This window comes from Dromiciops gliroides, chromosome 2, assembly GCF_019393635.1.
Source record: "Dromiciops gliroides isolate mDroGli1 chromosome 2, mDroGli1.pri, whole genome shotgun sequence".
NCBI lineage: Eukaryota > Metazoa > Chordata > Mammalia > Microbiotheria > Microbiotheriidae > Dromiciops > Dromiciops gliroides.
Genome location: NC_057862.1, coordinates 31111388 through 31135571, shown reverse-complemented (window position 1 = coordinate 31135571; position 24184 = coordinate 31111388). Strand labels below are relative to the sequence as shown.

General features: G+C 41.9%; 2 protein-coding genes and 1 long non-coding RNA gene across 6 annotated transcripts in view; 2 read left to right on the top strand and 1 right to left on the bottom strand.

Moving 5' to 3' along the window:
* DNA2 (DNA replication helicase/nuclease 2) overlaps positions 1–9054 on the top strand; it is a 50323-nt gene extending 41269 nt beyond the window's left edge. Inside the window, exons 19-21 of the mRNA XM_043988701.1 lie at positions 6107–6289; positions 6709–6855; positions 8595–9054. Coding sequence (XP_043844636.1) covers positions 6107–6289; positions 6709–6855; positions 8595–8651 — 387 coding nt within the window. The 3' untranslated portion in view covers positions 8652–9054. The remainder of the gene's footprint in view (positions 1–6106; positions 6290–6708; positions 6856–8594) is intronic.
* LOC122743623 lies at positions 6642–8215 on the bottom strand. Its single transcript, XR_006355005.1, has 3 exons — positions 8084–8215; positions 7593–7704; positions 6642–6837 (listed from the first exon to the last, which is right to left on the bottom strand). It is a non-coding gene; the product is annotated as an uncharacterized LOC122743623 (long non-coding RNA).
* A 1750-nt stretch (positions 9055–10804) lies between the features above and the next one.
* Positions 10805–24184, top strand: part of RUFY2 (RUN and FYVE domain containing 2) — a 55908-nt gene continuing 42528 nt past the window's right edge. The window contains exons 1-3 of one of the 4 annotated variants that reach the window (XM_043988692.1): positions 10805–10993; positions 19281–19454; positions 22896–23013. In XM_043988692.1, the coding sequence (XP_043844627.1) occupies positions 10990–10993; positions 19281–19454; positions 22896–23013 (296 nt within the window). In that variant the 5' untranslated portion in view covers positions 10805–10989. Of the gene's footprint in view, positions 10994–16468; positions 16509–19280; positions 19455–19763; positions 19825–22895; positions 23014–24184 lie in introns of those variants that run through there. The other 3 variants (XM_043988696.1, XM_043988693.1, XM_043988695.1) reach the window with 3 other exon arrangements.

Sequence of the window (24184 nt, the reverse complement as noted above, 5' to 3'; positions counted from 1 at the left end):
ATTTGCTTCTGTCTGTCCCCTCCCCCACTCTGCCCTTCCTTCTTTTGCCCCTCTCTCTTTATCCCCTTCCCCTCCTATTTTCCTGCCGGGTTAGAGAGATTACTCCTCCCAATTGAGTGTGTACATTATTCCCTCCTTGAGCCAATTCTAATGAGATTGAGGTCTTTGAACCAATTCTGATGAGTGTTAGGCTCATTTACTGCCTAGATTAAATAGATTACTCCACCCAGTTGGGTGTGTGTGTTAGTCCCTCCTTGAGGCAGCTCTGATGAGTGTAAAATTCATTTACTGCCCTGCTCCTCTCCCATCTCTTCCCCCACTACATAAGCCTTTTCCTGTTTCTTTCCTGTAGGATTTCACCTCTGCCCTTCCCCTTTCTCCAGTGAATTCCCTTCACCCCTCAATTTAACCCTAAAGATGTCATCCATCACCTAGCTAAGTGACACAGTGGACAAAGCCTCACCACTGGACCCAGGGGGAACCCAGCCAAAACCCGGCCTCAGACACAAGACAGTTGCCCACTGTACAACCCCAGGCATGTCCCCCAACTCCAATTTTTTATGGTTCTCTAGGGTCTTGTATTTGAAAGTCATATTTGCCATTCTGTTCAGGTCTTTTCATCACAAATGTCTGAAAGTCCTCTTTTTCATTAAAGTCCCTTTTTCCACTGAAAGATTATGAGTTTTGCTGGGTAGGTGATTCGTGGTTGTAATCCCATTTCCTTTGCCCTCTGGAATATCATATTCCATGCCCTCTGGTCCTTTAATGTAGAAGCTGCTAAATCCTGTGTTATCCTGACTGTGGCTTCACAGTATTTGAATTCCTTTTTTCTAGCTACTTGCAATATTTTCTCATTGAATTAGGATCTCTGGAATTTGGCTATAATATTCCTGGAAATTTTCCTTTTGGGATCTCTTTCTGGAGGTGATTGGTGGATTCTTTCAATTTCTATTTTACCTTCTGCATGTAGAATATCAGGGCAATTTTCCCTTAAAATTACTATGAAGATGATGTCTTATTTTGCTCATGGTTTTCAGGTAGACCAATGTTTTCAAATGATCTCTCCTGGATCTATTTTCCCGGTCAGCTGTTTTTCCAAGAAAATGTTTCATATTGCCCTCTATTTTTTCATTCAGTTGGATTTGTTTTACTGTGTTTGGGTTTCTCATAAGGTCACTAGCTTCCACTTGTTCAGTTCTAATTCTTAGGCAATTATTTTCTTCAGCAAGTTTTTCTATCTCCTTTCCCATTTGACTTTTCAAGCTGTTGACTTTTTTCTCATGACTCTACTGCATCACTCTCATTTCTCTTTCTATTCTTTCCTCCCTCTCTCTAAATCTTCCTTCTATCTTTCTTACTTTCTCTTCAAAGTCCCTTTTGAGCATTTCCAAGGCCTGAGACCAATTCATATTTTTCTTGGAAGCTTTGGATCTTGGAGCTTTGACTTTGTTATTATCTTCTTCTGAGGGTGTATTTTGATCTATCCTTCCCCCAAAGAAGCTATCATCCATTGTTTTCTTTGCCAACTCATCTCAAGCCAGAAGTAGATGTCTGATTGAAATCTGATTGTCTATGGTTGGAAGGTTGGCATGCCTGTGCCCCTCCCCGACTGGTCCACCACTATTCGAGTTTGCCCACTGGTTCAAAACCAGGGTACTTCACCCCAACTCCAGCAGAGAGTACAGCCACTTTACCCCAGCCAACCACCGAACCCCCTCACCACTCCATGAGCTGAGCCTCAGAAGTGGCTGCTAGTGTGGAAGACTCAGAGGCATCTTGTTCCTGGGTGGGTCCGGGCCGCACACTAAGCTCCTCTTTCAGCCTGATCAGCAAGTGATCTCAGTTGCCATTTCTGGCTGGAAAATAGTCTCTCAGTCTGTTCTTATGTGAGTTAGGCTGCTTTGTTTTTTGGTTTTTTTTTATTAATGGCTTTATTTGGGAGTGAGTGGATGGATTTGTGGGGAGCTAGCGGGACTCAGCCTCTCCTCTCCTTCATTTTATAAACGCTACTCAAGCCTATGTCCTGGTTCCCTGCAGGGGTGAAAAACCCAAAATATGAACTGGAAAGGATAAGTTACCTGCCTGATGTCATTAGAATAATTATGGTAGAACTTGGATTCAAAGCAAAGTCTCCTGACTCTGCCTACCATGGACCTTGAATTTTCTGAGGGCCATGCTAATTTTTTTTTTTTTTTAGTAAGGCAATTGGGGTTAAGTGACTTGTCTAGGGTCACTTCTCCAAAAGAGAAAAAGACCTATTTGTACAAAAATATTTAGAGCAGCTCTTTTTGTGGTGGCTAAGAATTGGAAGTCAAAGGAATGCCCATCCTTTGGAGAATGGCTAAAGACACTGTGGCATATGATGGCAATGGAATATTATTGTGCTATGACAAGCAGGATAACTTCAGAAAGGCCTGGAAAGACATGTATGAAATGATGTATAGCAAAGTGAGCAGAGACAAGAGAACATTGTCCACAGAGACAGATCTTGTTTAATGACTTGAATGACTTGACTTTTCTCAAGAATACAATGATATAAAACAATCCCAAAGGACTATTTTTTTCCCCAAAAAGGACTATTGATATAACATACTATCCACCTCCAAAGAAAGAACTGATATTGATGCAACAGACTGAAAAGCACGCTGTTTTTCACTTTCTTTCTTTCTTTTTTTTTTGTGAGGCAATGGGGGTTAAGTGACTTGCCCAGGGTCACACAGCTAGTAAGTGTCAAGTGTCTGAGGCCGGATTTGAACTCAGGTACTCCTGACTCCAGGGCCGGTGCTGCATCCACTGCGCCACCTAGCTGCCCCTGGGCCATGCTAATTTTAAGAAAATAAAGTATAATTTTTTTTGTTGTTTTTGTTTGTTTGTTTTTTGCAGGGCAATGAGGGTTAAGTGACTTGCCCAGGGTCACACAGCTAGTAAGTGTCAAGTGTCTGAGGCCGGGTTTGAACTCAGGTACTCCTGAATCCAGGGCCGGTGCTTTACCACTGCTCCATCTAGCCGCCCCTAAAGTATACTTTTTAAAAAAAATGTAATAAGCATTTTTTTATTTTAAAAAATTTTTAATTTTTTTTAATTTTTGGTGAGGCAGTTGGGTTTAAGTGGCTTGCCCAGAGTCACACAGCTAGTAAGTGTTAAGTGTCTGAGGCCAGATATGTAAGATTATGGAAATTATTACCATATTTGTCATTTTGTACAAGAAAACTCAATTAAAGGGGGGAAAAATGAAAGTGAAAGGGGGGGCAGCTGGGTGGCTCAGTGGATAAAGCACCAGCCTTGCATTGAGGAGGACCCGAGTTCAAATCTGGCATCAGACACATAACACTTACTAGCTGGGGGCAGCTAGATGGCACAGTGGTTAAAGCACCGGCCCTGAAGTCAGGAGTACCTGAGTTCAAATCCGGCCTCAGACACTTGACACTTAATAGCTGTGTGACCCTGGGCAAGTCACTTAACCCCCATTGCCTCACAAAAAAAAAAAGAAAGAAAGAAAGTGAAAAACAGCGTGCTTTTCAGTCTGTTGCATCAATATCAGTTCTTTCTTTGGAGGTAGATAGTATGTTATATCAATAGTCCTTTTTGGGGAAAAAAATAGTCCTTTGGGATTGTTTTATATCATTGTATTCTTGAGAAAAATCAAGTCATTCAAGTCATTAAACAAAATCTGTCTCTGTGGACAATGTTCTCTTGTCTCTGCTCACTTTGCTATACATCATTTCATACATGTCTTTCCAGGCCTTTCTGAAGTTATCCTGCTTGTCATAGCACAATAATATTCCATTGCCATCATATGCCACAGTGTCTTTAGCCATTCTCCAAAGGATGGGCATTCCTTTGACTTCCAATTCTTAGCCACCACAAAAAGAGCTGCTCTAAATATTTTTGTACATATAGGTCTTTTTCTCTTTTGGAGGATTTCTTTGGAACGTAAACCCAGCAGTGGTAATCCTGGATCAAAGGGTATGCAGGGTTCTATAAGCTCTTTGGGCACAGTTCCAAGTTGCTCTGCAGAATGGTTGGATCTTTTCACAATTCTACCAACCATGGATTAGTGTCCCTGCTTTCCCACATTCCCTCCAACATCCAATATTTCCCGTTTTTGTTATATTTGCCAAGCTGATAGGTGGGATACCTCAGAATTCTTTTAATTTGCATTTCTCTGATCAGTAGTGATCTAAAGCATTTTTTCACATTAAAACTGTCTGTTCATATCCATTGACCATTTGTCTATTTGGAAATATTGTTCTATACTTAGTTTCTGCCATACTGTTTTCCAGTTTTCTCAGCAGTTTTTGTCAAATAATTAGTTTTTGTTTCAAAAGCTTGGATCTTTGGGTTTATCACATACTAGATTACTATTGTAATTTACTATTGTGTAATTTCTGTCTGTTCTGTTTTAGTGATCTACCTCTCCATTTCTTAGGCAGTACCATATTGTTTTTGTTGTTGTTGTTGTTGTTGTTTTTTTAGTGAGGTAATTGGGGTTAAGTGACTTGCCCAGGGTCACACAGCTAGTAAGTGTTAAGCGTCTGAGGCTGGATTTGAACTCAGGTACTCCTGACTCCAGGGCTGGTGCTCTATCCACTGCGCCACCTAGCTGCCCCCCATATTGTTTTGATAATTACCGCTTTATAGTACAGTTTCAGATCTGGTACTTCTAGAAAAGTGTACTTTTAATGAGGCTTAGCAAGAGCAGTATTTTTTATTTGGTGATATGTACCAATTTGGGGATGTAGGCCATTTTTGCCTTCGTGGAAGTAGTTGATTAGAGTTGTTGAATGGAATGGGACCAAGAATACAGTCCCATGCACTCCACTAGAGATGTATCTTTAGGATGTTATTGGTTCGTTAAACTCCACTTTGGATTTAGTTGTTTAATTAGCCCTGAATCCACCTAATTGTGTATTGTCATTCAGCTCATGTCTTTTCATCTTTTTCAGAGGGATACAGGGATTTTGTCACATATATATCTTGCTAAAATCTCAAGTCTTCTATGTCTTTAATGTTGCCCTGATTTGACAAACTAGTAACCCTTTGGAAATAAAGATATGTAGTTACTATGGTATAACTTGTTGAGAACCCATGCAGGCTTCAAATGATCACTGCTTACTTCCCTTTCTAAGTGTTCACAAATCATCCTTCCCTCTTCTCCCCCCCCCTTTTTTTTTTAGTGAGGCAGTTGGGGTTAAGTGACTTGCCCAGGGTCACACTGCTAGTAAGTGTGTGTTAAGTGTCTGAGGCCGGATTTGAACTCAGGTCCTCCTGACTCCAGGGCCGGTGCTTTATCCACTGTGCCACCTAGCTGCCCCCCAAATCATCCTTTTAATATATTCTAGAGATAGAAGGATAACAGCAATATAGAAAAAAAAAAAGTAGAATGCCAAAAGGAAGCCCAACTTAGAGTGATTGTCACAACCAGTGGTGATCCTGGAGAAGAGAGCATTAAATATGTCCTTCCCCTTTACATAGAGAAGTGTGTCTGCCAGTGGGGAGGCGTTTGGGGGGAGAAACTGTAGGTACAGAATGTTGCATTGGCTATCAGAGTCTGTTACTGTGCTTGGTTTTACTTAAGTTTTCTCTTTCTAAAGTAGAGCTCATAGTTGGGATTGGAAGGAATAAATGTAGAAATCTCTAATATAGAAATAATAGATTTAGTTTAAAATGTTGTATTTAGGGCAGCTAGGTGGTACAGTGGATAGAGCACCGGCCCTGGATTCAGAAGGACCTGAGTTCAAATTCAGCCTCAGACACTTAACACTTATTAGCTGTGTGACCCTGGGCAAGTCACTTAACCCAAATTGCCTCACCAAAAAAAAAAAAAAAATGTTGTATTTAGTAAAGATGTCTAAAAAAGGAATTTCAGGTTTTGCCATGGATTGAAGAACAATCTGCTTATGAAGGCTGTTGTGTCATCCTGGGAAATAGTGGTCTCATTTTGGAACAAATGGGAAATCCAGGATCATTGTGCGCACTCCTTGAAAAAACAAGGCCATTTATTCTTGTAGTGCACTGTGAAAGTCTGTAAATTTGTGAATGTTTTAGAAAAATTATTGAGGAAAAGTCTTGATTTTCCAGTTACTATATGTTCTTTTCCTTTTAGGCAGGTTGTAGTCCCTCAGACATCGGCATCATTGCTCCATACAGACAACAACTAAAGACCATCACTGATTTGTTCACCCATTACTCTGTCAGTACAGTGGAAGTTAATACTGTGGACAAATATCAAGGAAGAGATAAAAGTATCATTCTAGTATCTTTCGTTAGAAGTAATAAAGATGGAACCGTGAGTGAATTTTGTTTGTGTTACTATGTATTTGAGAGGCATTTTCTTAAATTGTTATGGTGATTTTACAACTAGTGAATTAGTTTTGTGTTATTTCTTGATTTAAATTTTTATTTAAAAAATAAAGATATCTTGACAAGATGAATAAAAAGTTTGTTAAATGGAGTTGACAACCCAGAAGAAAATAAATTAGTTTGCATTCCTTTATGTTAAAAAATTTATTTTATTTGACATTGCCCATATTTGAAAATTATACCCAGAATATCATCTGCATTGTATTATAATTGTCATATTTATGGTATGTGTCAGTCATAGCTCTTCTTAGAATATGAATGTATTCATTGTTGTTCTTCAAACTCTACATTTCACCGAATTCTGAAAAGCTAAGATTGACTATGCGATTGTCTTTGTTGTTACAGCTCGGCGAGCTTTTGAAGGATTGGAGGCGCCTTAATGTTGCCATCACAAGAGCCAAACACAAGCTGGTGTTGCTGGGTTGCGTGCCGTCCCTGAGCCGCTATCCTCCTGTGGAGAAGCTGCTCCGTTATCTGCAGTCAGAGAACAAGATATCCTTTTTAGCATCAAATTGCTTACAAGAGCCTTCCCTCGGAGTTAGGGGATTTTCTTGGCATCGGTGCTTTGTGGTATTCCAGAGTTGTTAAATTCCTTTCTTTGCAAAAACCTGTTTTACCACTGAAGGAAACCAAGCTAGTGGGTTCAGGTGACTTGCTCAGGATGACACAGCTGGTCTTCTGGCTTGAAGGGTGGCCCTCTGGCTGTTAGGTCCTGGTGCTTCTCAGTGACGACTCATGTTTGTCTAGTGCTTGCAGGTTCAGTAATATGCCTTCCTCACAGAGATGGTGTGATGTGCTTAGAAGTGGGTTTCCCACTCAGCAGGTGAGGGAACTGAGGTTCAGGGAGATGGAGGGGGCTTCTTTGTCCATGCTCACCCAGGCCTGACAGGCCCTGCTCCCTCCCAGGCCAGCTCTTTTTCCAATACCCTTCACTACTTCCCTAGCATCAGGACTGCCATTTCCATATTTCACCAAGCCCTGGACGTGCACTTACCTGATCCTAATATAGTGTCAGGATTATTCTCTTTATTTTATTGTTGAGAAACTTAAGGCTTGGGGCAGCTAGGTGGTGTAGTGGATAAAGCACCGGCCTTGCATTCAGGAGTACCTGAGTTCAAATCCAGCCTCAGACACTTGATACGTACTAGCCGTGTGACCCTGGGCAAGTCACTTAACCCCCATTGCCCTACCAAAAAAAATTTAAAAGGAAGGAGAAACTTAAGGCTTACCCAAGGTTGCCCACTCAGCGGATGAAAGATTAGAGGTGAGTCTCAAATGCAGGGTGTCTATTCAGTGTCCTTGTCACCCCTCCAGGCTCCTGGGCATTGTCCTGTTTTGTGGCTTGAAAGAAGTGAACATAAAAAAGAAAGGGGAGGAACAAATACTGAAGGAGGAAGTCAGGAATAATTAGTAATAACTAAGATAATAGCACTTACTGCGTGGCAGGCACTGTGTTAAGCACTGTACAAATAAGACCTCATATGATCCTCACAACAGCCCTGGGAGGTTGGTGCTGTTTTTATTCCCATTTTACAGATGAAGAAACTGAGGCAAACAGAGGCTAAGTGATTTACTCAGGTTCTCCTAGCTAGTAAATATCTGGGGCTAGGTTTGAACTCAGGACTTTCTAACTCCAGGCCCCATGCATTGCACCACCTAGCTGCCCCTGAGGAATGCTTGATGAAGTGAGAAATGTAGGGAAAGAGACATAATTTCTTACCTGGGCAGGTTATTCCTCCCCTCCTTTATTACTCGTGCTACAAACCATAGCCTTGTTCACTCTGGGACCAGGCATTATATCAACCAGAGGATGGTGTAGGGTGATGTGGTAGTTCTTATGGGAAGAGATGACCTGTTAAAAAAAAAAAAAGAATAATAAAGCTATTTTACCTTTCTGCTTAAATGCCCTATTACAACATGGGTCATAAAAATCCTTAAAGTTATTCAGTAAGATTGTAAGTGGATTTGTAGCATAAACCATTAAAGTATAATGTTGGGGACAGCTAGGTGGCGCAGTGGATAATGCACCCGCCCCTAATTTAGGAGGACCGGAGTTCAAAATTGGCCTCAGACACTTGACACTTACTAGCTGTGTGATCTTGGGCAAATCATTTAACCCTCATTGCCCCACAAAAAACCAAAAAACAAAGTATAATGTCACAACAAAAATCTAGTCACACACTGTCTGTGATGTCATATAGTATGAAATGTATGTTCCTTAATAGTTTTACATCTTTGATCTTCCTTTGGGAGCACATGAAAGTATCTGTCAGTATAATATGCGATGATCTTGAAGGTGAAAACACCATTTATTTCAGCGGCTTTTTCAAGAGTTGAGTCCCTCTTTTACATTTTGCATTTTAATATTGAGATAGCCAAGTGCCTACCTACTGTTAGTAACTGTATGTGGATTTGCCAAACTGGATGAAGTGTGTTGGCCTTTTCACATCTCCCTAAGCATCCAAACGAATTAATACACTAAATGGGATTTAATTTAAAGGGTACTAAATGCCAATCTAGGATGTTCTCCTTTCCAATTCTGTTCTAAACTTATAAAAAATTTAACGTGTTATAAGAGTTTTTGTAGAGAGCCTTAGAGCTGTGAATATTACAGATTTGTAGAAGTTTAAATGAATTTTTAAAAAATATTGGGAAAGGAGGCTTTCCCCTCCACTCCTTCATCTTTAAAAATAAATGGGGGCAGGGGGCAGCTAGGTGGCACAGTGGATAAAGCACCGGCCCTGGATTCAGGAGTACCTGAGTTCAAATCCGGCCTCAGACACTTGACACTTACTAGCTGTGTGACCCTGGGCAAGTCACTTAACCCCCATTGCCCTGCAAAAAAAATTAAAAATTAAAAAAAAATAAATGGGGGCAGCTAGGTGGCGCAGTGGATAGAGCATTGGCCCTGGAGTCAGGAGGACCTGAGTTCAAATGTGACCTCAGACACTTGACACTTACTAGCTGTGTGACTATGGGCAAGTTACTTAACCCCAATTGCCTCACTTAAAAAAATAAAAACCAATAGTAAAAATAAATGCATTTCTGGAAAGTTAGGAATTTAAGGACCAACTTTAGCTTTGTGGATTTAATGACTGGTTATTCATAATGAGAAAAAAATAAGACTAGGGGATTAGGTTTTTTCTTTTCATGATTAATATTCCTGTGGCAGTAAGACTTTCTTTTTTGGTTCTTTTTATGAATCTCTAATCCTAATCCTTTCCATAAAGGATGTCAATCTTGCCAAGGTGCTAAATTTGTTAATATGGGTGGGGGGGAAGAGTTTCACTGTGCCAGCCCCAGACATTTTGCTCTTTTAAAGTTTGAACAGGCCACATTGCTGAATTTTAAGTTGCTTCCAGTTAACTCCCTCTTGCATTCTCTTTCATTTCCAGTTAAGATGTATTGTAATAGGAAAAAGAATATTAGATTTATTCATATTTTCAGTTACTGTTTGGTCCCAGTGGAAAGTTTATTCTGTTCTCGTTTACATTTTTCTGGTCTCGTTTAGGTGAATTGGCAGCACTGTGTCCTTTCCGTAAAAATGTAGTGAACATTGTTTCGTGTTTGGTTTTTTGTTATTTATTTGATCCATTTGGTTTAACTTCAATCTGAATCTTTTCACTGTACATTTACCTGGAAGGCATTTTTAACAGGTTCATTTGTGTAAAAATGGTGCCTCTACCTCATGTTTGTGTTAGAATATACCTCAAATAAATTCTTGTTTTCCACCTCTCTGGCCTTAAATTGGTATTTGCGGTAATAGAGCACGAATTATTCATTTTGGAAGGGAGGGGGAAGGAAGGAGAAAGGGAGCGGGGAGGAACAAAGAACGGAGGGAGGGAGGGAGGAGGGAGGGGGCCGTCCCACTAGCTCCGAGGTCAAGGCTGGCTGACTCTCGCTGACGCCCACCCTTCCTCTTCCCCCACGGGGACCCTTCCCAGGCCGCCTCTTCGAAGCCGGCTTCTCCGGGCAGGAGCTCGGGCAGCACCAGCCGAGCCACTGCACTGAGCTTGGCTGAAGATAGGAGGCGTGAGGCCGGAGACAAAAAGCGCCGAGGGAGGAGCGGAAGGCGGGAGCTCGAGACGCCAATCACGCCCCAGGCCCAATCGTGGCTCAGCGTGCGGCCGCTCCCTCGTCCCGCCCCCTCGGTCCCACGAAATGAGGCTCGGCGGCTCCTTTGCCCCGCCCACAACGCGTGTTCGGGTCTCCCCCGTAGAGCCCGGTTTTTCTGCATCTTCCGTCGCCCCGCCCCCTTGTCTCGTGCTTGGAATGGCGGGATACGTTTCCTCACCCCACCCTTCCCTTCCCTTCACCGCGTCGCTCCGCCCCCTTGGCGCGGGGACCTCCTCCTCTTCCTTAGCTCTTCCTTCGGCGCTGTCGGTCCCGTCACCTCCAGCCCCGGCCCCCCCCTGCACCCCGCCCCATTCCTCGTACCCTCACTAGCCCCCCTCCCCGGCCCGGACTCGCGGTGCTCCTCCGGCCGCAGGGGGGCGCTGTGTCCCGTGCGCGTCACGCCCTCTCGGGGACGCTGTGGCGGCGGCGGCCGTGGCTGTGGGCCGGGAAGCGAGACCAGCGGCTCCCAGAGCCCGAAGCGGAGCTGTCGCCGCCGCCGCCGCCGCCGCCATGGGTAAGGAGGGGCTGGGGCCGCGGAGTGTGTCGAGACAAGGGAAGCGGAGTCCCCCCTTTCCGGGCCGGGTCGTCATGGCAACGCGGGGGCCGCTACCCCTTCCCCATCACCCCCCACCCCCGCCGTCGCTGGGGAAGAAGGTGGGGGAGCGGGGCCCGGGCCTGAGCCGCGGAGGGTCGCGGGGCCTGGCGGGGCGAGATGACAGGCCCGCAGGGTCCTGGTACCAGAGCTGGAATGGACCCTGGAGACCCGTCCTCTCCTTAGACAGATGAGGAAACTGAGGCCCAGAGAAGCCCCGGGAGCCTGGCGTTGTAACCCCCCGAGGCCCGGGCACGCCCAGTCTGGCTGCGGGGCGAGGCTCAGCGTCCTGCCGGCCGGCCGGCCGGCCTTAAGCGCCCACTATGTGTCGGGCACCGGGCACAGGCCTGGGCCCGTGGAGACAAAGGGGAGCCCCGCCTCCGGGGACGGAGGGGGCGGCGCGTGCCCACCTCTGTGCTGCCCACTCTGCCTGCGAGCATGGAAAATAGCCTTTGAAGGAACTGCCTGCGGCGGGGGCGGGGGGGGGGGTGGATGAGAGAAACCCGCACTCGGAGCCTTGGAGAAAAGGTGCCTCAATTCCTGACCCACCTTGTGCGCACTTGGGCAAGTTACCTCACCTGGGTGGGCCTCAGCTTCCTGTCTCTCAAATGAGGGGTTACGCTGGGTGACATCTGCGGTCCCTTCGGGCCTGGTCTATAAGGAAGCCTTTATTTAACACCTGCTGTATGCCAGACATGCTGCTGCGTACTTGAGATAACAAAGACAAGAGCCAATCCCTGGCCCTCTTAGGGGAGGTTGGGGTGATTCGAAAGGAACGTTAAGATATACATGCGTGTGCATGCACACATCCAAATAAAATATATCCGGGGAAATTTTAGGAGAATGCCTTGGAAACCGAAGAAACGAGACGCTTCACGGTAGAGGTGGTACCTGAACTGAGCCTTGAATGAACTAGGGGATTCTCAGAGACTGGGGATGGGGATGATGACAGAAAGCGGTTTTGGGTGTGAGGAACAGTAATGAGAAGGCTAGTTTGGCTGGACTATAATATACATGTGTTATGGGGAAAATAAGGGTAGGGAATCCTTTAGGAATTCCTCTTTAAAGAATTACATACCCTCTTGCACACAAAAGCAGTTAGAATAAGATAGTGGTTTATTTCGGGGCTGAGAATGGGAAGGGAAACCATGAAAGAAATCCTTGGACTTCTCATGGGGAGAAAGGCATGGCACAGAGCTTGGCTCTGAGATACCAATCTCCTCGAGCAGGAGACAGGCAGGTACTTTTATAGAGGACTGATGGGGGTGTCCATCTGACTGTGGAAAGTTCCTTTAGTGAGGGAGGACCATTCCCCGCTGGTGGTGGCTGGAGGATTTGGGTGAGGGGTGGCTGCAGATCTCTCAAGCCATCTCTCTCCTCAGGACACAAAGGAAGCAGCCACACCTAATCTTATCTCCCCAGGGTTGAGGGAGACTAGAATGAAGGGTGGAGGTCCCGGATGATCTGGTTCCATTTATCTCTTTTTTTTTTTTTTTAGTGAGGCAATTGGGGTTAAGTGACTTGCCAAGGGTCACACAGCTAGTGTTAAGTGTCTGAGGCTGGATTTGAACTCAGGTCCTCCTGACTCCAGGGCCAGTGCTCTATCCACTGTGCCACCTAGCTGACCACCACTTATCTCTTTAGGTGTGTCTGTCCTTTGGTTTAGCTTCTCAAGGAGAAGGTTCCTTGATGTACCCCAGAGAACTTCTGGGGTGCTCTGGGCCCATAACACATGAAAGGCAGTATCATTCAGTAGTAATTGGAAAGGTAGATTGGGATCAGGTTGAGTAGGGCTGTATGTGCCTAACAGAGGAATTTATACTTGATCTTAAAGGTAACAGCAAATCACTTGAGGTTATTGGGGGGGGGGCATGACATGATCAGAGCTGCTCTTCAGGAGCTGTCAGAGGGTGGATTGGAATGCTGAGAGATTAAGAGTAGAGATTCCAAACAGAAGACTATTAAAATAATCCAGATGAGTGGCAATGAGGTCCTGAAGGAGATGATGGCTGCACGAAGCAAAGGGGATGAATTAGAAAGATGTGGTGGTAGAAACAACAGTCCTTAGCAACTAAGTAGGTAAGTGGGGTGAATGGGAGTAAGGAGTTACCTAGAATGACATTGCTCTTGAAAACTTCAGTGACTGGGAGGAAGGTGGTACCCACAACAGAAACAGGGAAGTTCAGAAGCAGGGTAGGTTTGTGGGGGAAGGATAGTAAGTTCTCTTTTGAACATGTGTTTAAAATGTCTTTGGGCCATTCAGTTTGAAATGTCTGATAGGTGCTGATGTCCTTTGACAAAAACTCTGGGACTCTTTCCATGACACCAAAAAGTGCCTCCCATGCACTGGAAGATCTGAGATCACAAACTCCGTGGGGTGCGTGTCAGAACTGGAAAATACTTTATAGAGATGATCTGTCAGTACAACCTTCAGTTTTACAGAAGAATGGCACCTTGGAGTACAAAAGTTCCTCAGATTCTGTCTTAGATAGAATCATAGGTATAGGTGTAATTTAAAATGCTTCTCCATTTTCTCATCTATAGAATCTAGAGATAAATGAGGTTTCTGCCAACTTTACATCTTAGAATACAAAAGAAATCTTTCAGCACTGGTTACATGATTGTACAAAACCTACCTCTTTGTCCTGGTTGTCTTAACCTAGGCAAGTGGTGTGGTGGACACAAAAGCAAAGTCAAGTTCTATATTTTGTACTATATAACTATCTTAAATGTCTCATCATTTACTGCAAAAAACATTTCCAAGGTTGTAGCCATTAATCACTGATCTGGGGACTTCTTCCTCTGGTGCTAGTCTTAATCTACCCATACCATCTTCTGTGGTTCTTGCCCCTGTCCTCCCACAAATTCTTCATAGAAGATCCAACCAGCTTTTTAAATATTCTCTGGGTACTGTTGGAGTACATAGATAGTCTATTTGTTATCATGCCCAACCCTCTTCCTTTTCCTGAACATACATTTTATGGATGATATTTTTTTAACTCTGTGCAAGTCATTGTTGGGAATATGCTACATTGTGCTTTTTTCTCCAGATAATTTTAAGAAATTACATGGGTTATAATTACATACGATTTTAATTAATTTATTTTAATTTTTATTATTTTTTGTGCAGGGCAATGGGGGTTAAGTGACTTGCCCAGGGTCACACAGCGAGTAAGTGTCAAGTGTCTGAGGCCGGATTTGAACTCAGGTCCTCCTGAATCCAGGGCCTGTGCTTTTTCCACTGCGCCACCTAGCTGCCCCCTACATACAATTTTTAAATGTTATCGGTGAATATTTTTTTTTGCCAGTTTGATAGCCAGTCTCTTTTCTAAATGTCAGTGCCCAAAGTTAGTGCAGGTTTGGAAGCATCCTTATAAGCAAGAGAGATAGCAGATCACTGTTTAATGGAAAAAAGTAATGTTACTCTGTTTATTTTGAATACTGGTCGGATAGTTGGGCAACCCAAGCAGTCCTAGCAATTTTGCAAATTTAATTACTTTTGACAAAATCATTCACTAACTTCTACTTTTTCTTTATTTACTTTGTAATTTATACTGCCAGCCTTTATGTAATAGTTGTGAGAATTGACATGAAATATGGCCAAGGATTTGTAAGTTTTTAAGGAGATCTTAAATGTAGTTGAAAGTTAAATATAGTTGAAAAGAAATCAGTCAGCCACTATTAGGTGATCATTATGTGCCATACACCATACTGGGCAGAAGGGATATAAGACAAAAAGCCTGCCCTCACGGCTCTTACAGTGTCGCATGTTGGAGCCAGCATGAATATCTGCAGGTACATAGATGCTAAATACATTGTAATTTGGGGGCAAGGCACCAGCCTCCGTGGGAAACTGAATGGCTTCATGTAGCAGGTAGTGCCCAAGCTGAGCCTTGAAGTAAAGGAGGGGTTCTAAGAGGCAAAGGGCATAGTCATTGCAAAGGCATGGCAATAGATAGCATATCATTTGTGAAGAACTGTATTTTATTTCACCTCTGTTCCACTTAAAGCAAAGACCTGGGTTCAAGAATTTCAAGAAATTGGTACTACAGGAATCTGATACAAACGAGAGCATATTATGCTACAAAAGCAAGCAAGCAAACAAAAGCCTATATACGTACACACATTGTATGGCAATATAAACAAATTCATTCCCACCGAGGAAGACCTATGTGCTAGGGAGGAAATATACTCAAAGTTGGTGTTTAGGAAGTGAAATTATGTACCAGAAGATTGGACTTGGTTGAGAACAGGTAATCCACGTCAGATATAGGAGGGGGCATTTCTAATCAGATCCAGATGTAGTAGAAAGTTTTAGGGGTCATTTACTGATTGATACCAGGCTTGGGTAAGGTTCATTTTGGGAGAGTTTCTGAGGACCACAAAATAAGTTAGCTTTCTAAGGCCTTGAAAGCAAGTAAAGAGTTTCATCCAATCAAGAGCTGCTAGCATTATTAACATGGGTCAGAACAGTGGAAAAGTACAAAGTATCTTTGCTTGCATGCCTTTATGGGCATTAGGACCATTTAACCTAAGTAACTCCATATCAGAGTCTCATCAATATAACTATCTAATATAAATATAAGAAATATAATTTTTACAGTGATCACAAACAGAAGGCCAGTTTGGATCTTTGAGTGCATAAAAGGGAGTAACATGTAAGAAAACTTGAAAGCGAATTTGAGGACCAGCTATGAAAGGTTTTAAATGCTACCCAGAGATGTTTATATTTGATCATGGGATAGTAAGGAACCGCTGAAGTTTTTTGAGCAGACTTGGTCAAGCCTGTGCTTTAGGAAAATCATTTTGATGGCAGTGTGGAAAATGGTTTGGAGTGGGGAGATACTTGGGACAAAGAGACCAATCAGTAAGCTTTTTTTTTTCTTTTTTGGTGAGGCAATTGGGGTTAAGTGACTTGCCCAGGGTCACACAGCTAGTAAGTGTTAAGTGTCTGAGGCCGGATTTGAACTCAGGTCCTCCTGACTCCAGGGCCGGTGCTCTATCCACTGCACCACCTAGCTGCCCCGAATCAGTAAGCTTTTACAATAGTTCAGGTAAGATGCAATGAGGGTCTGAATTATTGTAGGTAGAAATAACAAGATTTGGCATCTAGAGTAAGTTAGAAGTTAGTGATACTCTCAACAGTAATAGGGAATTTTAGAAGAGGGCTAGGTTGAGGGAAAGGAGAATTCATTTTCAGATCTATTGAATTTGGGTCATCTTCAGGACATCTAGTTTGAAATGTCTAGTGAGTGAAAGAGTTTAGAAAGAAAAGTGAAAGAGACCCAGGACAGAGCCTTAATTTATGCCCACAGTTAGGGGGCATGATTATTATTATTATTATTTTTTTTTTTTTGCAGGCAATGGGGGTTAAGTGACTTGCCCAGGGTCACACAGCCAGCAAGTGTCAAGTGTCTGAAGCCAGATTTGAACTCAGGTACTCCTGAATCCAGGGCCGGTGCTTTAACCACTGCGCCATCTAGCTGCCCCCATGGGGGCATGATTATTTAGCTCAAAGGCAAGAGAAGCAAGAGAACATTGTCATGAAAACCATGGGGGAGGATCTAAGGGAAGAGATTGGTCGACAGTGTCGGATGCTGCTGAGAGATGGAGGGTGAGGATTGAGAAAAGACCAGGATTATACGCAATTTGAGAGAGAGCACTTTCAGTTGAAAATCGGGAAGGATTAAGATGTGAGGAGAGAGATAGTGGAGGCAATGAGTGTAGACAGCTTTTCCTAGGAGATTGGCTGAGAAAAGGAAAGACAATAACGAAAAATATTGTTATAAATTAAAATTTATGGACCGAGTGGAAGTTTCACAAACATTTTGTAGGCTGGAAAATAAAAGAAATCATCAAATGTAGTACTCGTGTGCATACTTTTGTTAGGGAAAAGGAGGAAGCTAAATGGCTCAGTGGTTAGACTGCTGGCCTGGAGTCAGGAAGATCTGAGTTCAAATTCGGCTTTTGACACTTACTAGCTGTATAACCCAGGGCAAATCAGTTAACCTCTCTCTGCCTTAATCTACTGGAGAGGAGAAAGGCAAACCATTCTAGTATCTTTGCTAAGAAAACCCCCATGGACTGCATGGTCCACAGGTACATGAGAAGCTGGACACAACTGAAGAAGAAATTAAGGAAAAATGCTATTTAAAATAGGCATATTTAATAGATTCAATAGCGTTAAGAGATGCTATGGTAAATGATTTATTGGAAATCATGAAGGAAGGAAAAGTTAAAGTTATGGGCTTTCATAGCTGCTCAAATGTTGCATAGTGTAATGTAAATACTGGCTTGATTTCTGGTCCTTTTATTCTGGTCCCTCCCTGACTGGGGCAGATCATTTCAGTTCTCTGGACCTTAGTTTCCTCCCCTTTATAATCAGGTGGTCCAGATTAAATGAGCTTTAAAACCCTTCCTAGTTCAAAATCACATGGTCTTTAAAAATAGCTCCTTAATTTGTTTGGACATTCTAATTTTGTCATAGGTACTTTGATGATAAATGAGATTTTTTTTTTTTACACACACACAAGATCTAGATTTGAGTTAAATGTATTATAATCTTAAAGTTGTTACTGTTTTTTGCTATATTCCCAGTTGAAGATGAGCTTTTGTCCTTAGAATCCTGGTATCTAGGTTGCTAGGAGGAGTAGTGAGCATTTACATAAAGGTTTAAATATATCTTGGCAGGGGAGGGGGCAGAGTCTAGATTTGTGATTTCCTAACAGCTATCTGCAGTTAAGTCTATAACTTATAATCTTAGGAAATTTTTTCTTTTTTTTTTTTAACTTTTTCTTTAATTTTTTCAATTAACAAGTATTTTATTTCTCCCCTACTCTCACCCCTTCCCTGTTGGAAAAAAAAGAAAAGAAAAACATAACCCTTGAAACAAATATGCAGAGTCAAGCAAAACAGATTTCTGCATTGGTTCTATCCAAAAGTAATACCTCAGTCTGCACCTCTTACGAGGTGGGCCAACACGGTTCATCCTCCGTCCTCTTGAATTGCATTTGTTTGGTTGCTGCATCAATCGGTTCATCAAAGTTCTGAAGTCTTAGCTATTATCTTTACGTTTATACCAGAGAGTGGCCTGGAACCCTGAGAGATGGTGTTATCCAGAATCTCCCAGATATACTGTGTCAGGAAGAACTTGAACCCTAGGCTTCCTGCCTGGAAGACCTGCCTCTGCTGCCTTTCTAGTATTTTTTTTGTTTTGGTTTGTTTTGGTTTTTTTGCGGGGCAATGGGGGTTAAGTGACTTGCCCAGGGTCACACAGCTAGTAAGTGTTAAGTGTATTTGAACTCAGGTACTCCTCAATCCAGGGACAGCGCTTTAACCACTGGTCCATCTAACTGCCTCTCTAGTATTTTTTATAATTTCCATTTTAAATGATCTTTTTACTTCATTCTCTCCTAAAGGTAACAACTTTACCACTCCAGACATGCCTATGTAATGATTAGAGGACTGGGGGCACTCCTGCCAAAAATGGGCTGTGGGGGGGCAGCTAGGTGGCGCAGTGGATAGAGCACCGGCCCTGGAGTCAGGAGTACCTGAGTTCAAATCCAGCCTCAGACACTTAACACTTACTAGCTGTGTGACCCTGGGCAAGTCACTTAACCCCAATTGCCTCACTAAAAAAAAATTAAAAAAAAATGGGCTGTGGGACTTGGCAGGGCCTTAGGTAGCTCCCAAAGACTCTTAAGTTGCCAAGAAGGTACGAGCTTGCATTGAAGGGGAAAAGCACCTCATCTGAAGCCTCCCTTAAACCAATGAAATCGCAGGTCTTGTTGCCATCACCAGCCCCGTTCTCTTTTCCTGTGGATCCATCAGTGTGGTTATTCCCTCTGCTAGTATGAATCTCAACCCATTGTGCTTGCCCACCTGCCGGGGCGCCACTTTCATTTACCTTTATTAGTCATAACAAATTAAATCAACATTTTTACTCACAGTTAGTGAATGGACATATGTATATTTTCATCAGTTGTCTATGAGGAGAGCAGTGTAAGCTGGGACCAAGTTGGAAGGGGCTGTGTTGACCTTTTTCCAGATGTTTTTGGGTCAGTCTGAGTGAAATTTGATTCGTATTTCCTATAGCTAACACTCTTCAGATAAAATCAAGCTTTCCTGCTGAAGAAAATGAAATCTTTTTCAATGTGATACTTTGTTATTATTCATTGAAATGCATTCTTGGTTTGCCTTTTGTTTTTAGCTGTAAAGGACCCCACGGCTGTAGAGAGAGCCAACTTGCTGAACATGGCTAAACTGAGTATCAAAGGACTGATTGAGTCGGCTTTGAGCTTTGGCCGCACCTTGGACTCTGACTACCCCCCTTTGCAGCAGTTCTTTGTGGTCATGGAGCATTGCCTGAAGCATGGACTGAAAGGTGAACTCGAGTCATTAACCTGGGCTTCCCCTAGACAGCTGTGTGTGAATTTTATTCACAAAAAAATAATTTTGTGAATTATTTATATAAGTCTCAGAATTAAATCACTCACTTATATATTTAGTGTCTTGGAAACAGTGTGGAAAAAGAAACTAAAATTCAACAGAATAATCAGTTCAATGACTATGGTGCTTTTTTGGTCATTTATCATGTATTAAAGTTGATAGCACATTCCACCTGTTCTTATTTGGAATGTTTATTCTTCTTCATTTTGTTTATTCCTCTTAATTTCTTTCCAACATCTCTTAGCAAACCCCTGAGTCATTAATTTTGGATTATCAGCAGAGATACACTTTCATTCCATTCAAAGGTATACTTTCTTTTTTTTTTTTTTTAATGAGGCAATTGGGGTTAAATGACTTGCCCAGGGTCACACAGCTAGTAAGTGTTAAGTGTCTGAGGCCGGATTTGAACTCAGGTCCTCCTGACTCCAGGGCCGGTGCTCTATCCACTGTGCCACCTAACTGCCCCAAATTTATACTTTTTTTTTTTTGGCGGGACAATGGGGGTTAAGTGACTTGCCCAGGGTCACACAGCTAGTAAGTGTCAAGTGTCTGAGGCTGGATTTGAACTCAGGTACTCCTGACTCCAGGGCTGGTGCTTTATCCACTGCGCCACCTAGCCACCCCCCCAAAGGTATGCTTTCAAAAGATAGATTTTTCTGATCTCTCCCCCATCAATAATTAATCAGAGAAAATTACCTCTTACTCAAAGGATTCATGCTTGGCAGTTCTATCAACACTTTTTGGAATTGTAATTTTTATTTTATTTTTACATGAGAGTTTTGGTTAAATCAAAGTTTTAATGTTAATCTTGTTAAAATTAATATTGCTTCTTTAGGTTAATTACAGAATAGTGAGTTTTCAATTAGGCCTGGCTTTAGGAATGCATTATGACTATAAAAGTATCTTGTTAATATATTAGGAAAGAAGGCCTTTGGCTAATTTCTGTAGAGTGGCATCATAGGATAAATACTGGATTTGGAATCAGAGGGATTTGATTGGGGGGGGTGGGGCAGTGAGAGTTAAATGACTTGCCCAGGGTCACATAGCTAGTAAGTGTCAAGTGTCTGAGGTCCAGTTTGAACTCAGATCCTCCTAAATCCAGGGTGGATGCTTTATCCATTGTACCACCTAGCTGCCCCTGAGATTTGATTTTTGAACTTTAGCTCTGCTACTTACTGCGTTTCCTCCTCTGTAAAAAGAGAGGCTTGGAGTAGATCAGCTCTAAGATTCTTCCTATTTCTAAATGTCTGATCCCACAGACTAAGGCTAGAACGAAATCTCTGATTTATTTGCTATAAAAGTTTTATTTGTCATTATTGTTGTTGAAATTTTTCATCATCTTCCAGCAATCCATTGTTTTGGTGGTGTGGGTTGTTTTTCCAACCACCCATCACTGTAGCTGTCTGTGACTTGGTAGCACTTCTTTCAGAGCTGCTGCTGCTAAAAATTCATCCCCCTCTGGTCCTCTTAGTAGAGCTGAGCCTCTGCTGCTTGAGTTACTCTGGTTTTCAACAGACAGACACATTATAGACCATTGCCAGGCCAGTACTCAAAATGTTTATCGCTTGGCGGGCTCCGTCAGAGCCTATACTCAGGTGACACTGCCTTCGAGTGTTCAGAGTCACCCTCCACCTCCCAGTGAGACAGTGGAAGAAAATGTCAGTGGACTTGTTACAAATAATTATTATTTATATTTCATAGGATATTCTATTTAATGAGTATTTGCTGCAGTCTTGGATTCATATGTATCTTCTCTACATAATCATTAAACTAAGGAGGAGGATGTGTAGATGAAAGGAGGGTCTGGAGAGGACATTGAAATAATAAAAGAACAGTGTTATTGTTGGTTTGTATTGAAAGCATGAGAATAACATGAAGATAGAGAAATTTTGACTATTGAGTGTGAAGGTAAGGAAAACAAGTATAAAAACCCAAAGGAATTTTTAAGGTAGTTAAATAACAAAAATAACCCAGAATCCCAGAAGGGACTTTTGGGGACAAAGTTTGGGGGACATCACAACATAGGGTCATACAATCATTAACTTTTTAAAATGTATTTTTATTTATATATCATTAGACAGTCACTCTCAATGTTTTAATTTGCCTTTAAAAACACATTTTCAGTGATTTTTAAAAAAAATAGTAATACTATAATGTATAAGTTCCCAAGGCCTGGTAAAAAGCATAGGTTGTAGTGGGGGGTAGAGTTGTAAATTTCAACCTTTTTCTTTTTTCTTTCTTTTTTTTTTTTGGCAGGGCAATGAGGGTTAAATGACTTGCCCAGGATTACACAGCTAGTAAGTGCCAAGTGTCTGAGGCTGGATTTGAACTCAGGTCTTCTTGAATCCAAGGCCGGTGCTTTATCCACTGCGCCACCTAGCTGCCCCCAACCTTTTTCAATAAAACAATATTCTAGCCTTAGATAGTGGCCAATCCATAATAGCTGTCAATTAGACCTTCAGCTTGATAAAATAACATAAAGTTTCCACCATGGAAAGTGCTTTGTACTGATTGGTTTTATCAGTATGGACTGTTCCTAAAGGCCTTGGAGATTGTTCTTAGGGATCTGTGCTAGGCAAATTCTCTCTCACCATGAGACCAGCTTACTCTAAGGAAGGGATTTCACAGAAGTCATTTTTCTTTACCACTTAGAGGTGGCAGAAAGTAAATGTGATACCAACAGCACTAGCTTTTCGCACATAAAAGTTAACTGGTTTTGTTTGTGACTTAATTTATAAAGCTTATAGAGCTCGACCTACTTTATCTCTGTTCCCTTTCCCGTTGGGTACAAGACTCAAAGGAAAAGGAGGAACCCTTTGTTATTTCTTTTTTTTTTTTTTAAGTGAGGCACTTGGGGTTAAGTGACTTGCCCAAGGTCACACAGCTAGTAAGTATTAAGTGTCTGAGGCCGGATTTGAACTCAGGTCCTCCTGACTCCAGGGCCGGTTCTCTATCCACTGCGCCACCTAGCTGCCCCCCTTTGTTATTTCTTAACTTAATTGTCTAAAAAAGGTATGTATGTCTTGGGGAAATAGGGAAATTATATTATTTACATGAATGTATCTGATTTTAGACATTTGGCTCATGTACAGCATGGCATATATTAATTAGAATTATTTTATCAATCAATATGTTTTTATTAAGAGCCTACTACTATCTTCCAGGCCATGTACTATGTACTGGAGAAACTGATGCAAGAGTGAGTTTATAATAGTTAGGAGGCCCTAAATAATTCTTATAATTGTTTTCCTGTATAGTTCACTTAAGCATTTCTACCCCAGATATTCCCCAAACCAGGTCACTCTAAAAGGAAAGCACTATAGTTCATTTTTCTAAAAGATGTATTAATTGAAAAACTGTATTTTCTCTTTTTTAGTAAGAAAATCTTTTCTGAGTTACAACAAAACAATCTGGGGGCCCTTGGAGCTGGTGGAGAAGCTGTACCCAGAAGCAGAGGAGATAGCAGCCAGTGTCAGAGATTTGCCTGGCCTTAAGTAAGTTGTTTTTTTTTAAAAAGATGCAAATAAATGGTCAGGAGTAAGACACTCAAGAAGAAATGTGTATGGGTAACCTTTAGGGGAAATACTGTTTTATAATTAGCATCAGGTGGGATTCTAGAATTATTTTGGTGGGTTAGAAAGTAATACCTTGGATTGCTGGAGCATAGGTGGGGGAGAGGAGATTATTCAGATTTTATGGCTTCTCCAACAAATGAAGATTTCCCCTAAATACAACCATGCCCTATTAATGTGTGGTTTCCTTTTAGAGAAAGATATAAGGATACATATTCTAGTAGATGGAAAATAAAGACTCGAGTAATAGCTGGGAGGATTAAATGAGAAGGTACGAGAAAAAATACAGGTAAAGAAATATGACTAGAAGTGACTATTACAGAATATCATGGTCTGTAGTAACGGATGGTAAAATGTCTGTTGGCTTGTTTTAGATTACTAATGGTTGTATGTTATCAAGGATGTTGCTAGGTATAAATTATTACATTTTATCATGATGTCAGAAACACAAAAGGAAATAGCCTTTAGTGAGTAGTGGTTAATTTAAAAGTGTATTTTCATAAGTTACAAAAGTTATTTTCATCAGTTTTTCAGTGATCATGTTAGTTGTGATTCCTTAATGGATTAAAGAAAGGGCTTGATGATTAGATGACTTGGATTCTAATCCCAGACAACCTTTTAAAAAACAATTTTTTTTGTTTATTTAGAATTTTGTTTTTCCTCAATTACATGTAAGTGATTTTTTTTCCTTATTGGCGGGGCAATGAGGGTTACTTGCCCAGGGTCATACAACTAGTAAGTGTCAAGTGTCTGAGGTCAGATTTGAACTCAAGTCCTCCTGAATCCAGGGCTGGTGCTTTATCCACTGCACCACCTAGCTGCCCCTCTCAATTACATGTAAACACAATTTTAACATTCATTTTTTGTTTTTTTGTTGTTTTGACATTCATTATTTTTTGTTTGTTTGTTTGGTTTTTTTTGTTTTTAGGCAATGGGGGTTAAGTGACTTGCCCAGAGTCACACAGCTAGTAAGTGTCAAGTGTCTGAGGCGGATTTGAACTCAGGTCCTCCTGAATCCAGGGCCGGTGCTTTAACCACTGCGCCATCTAGCTGCCCATTTTGACATTCATTATTAAAACTTTGCTCCAGATTC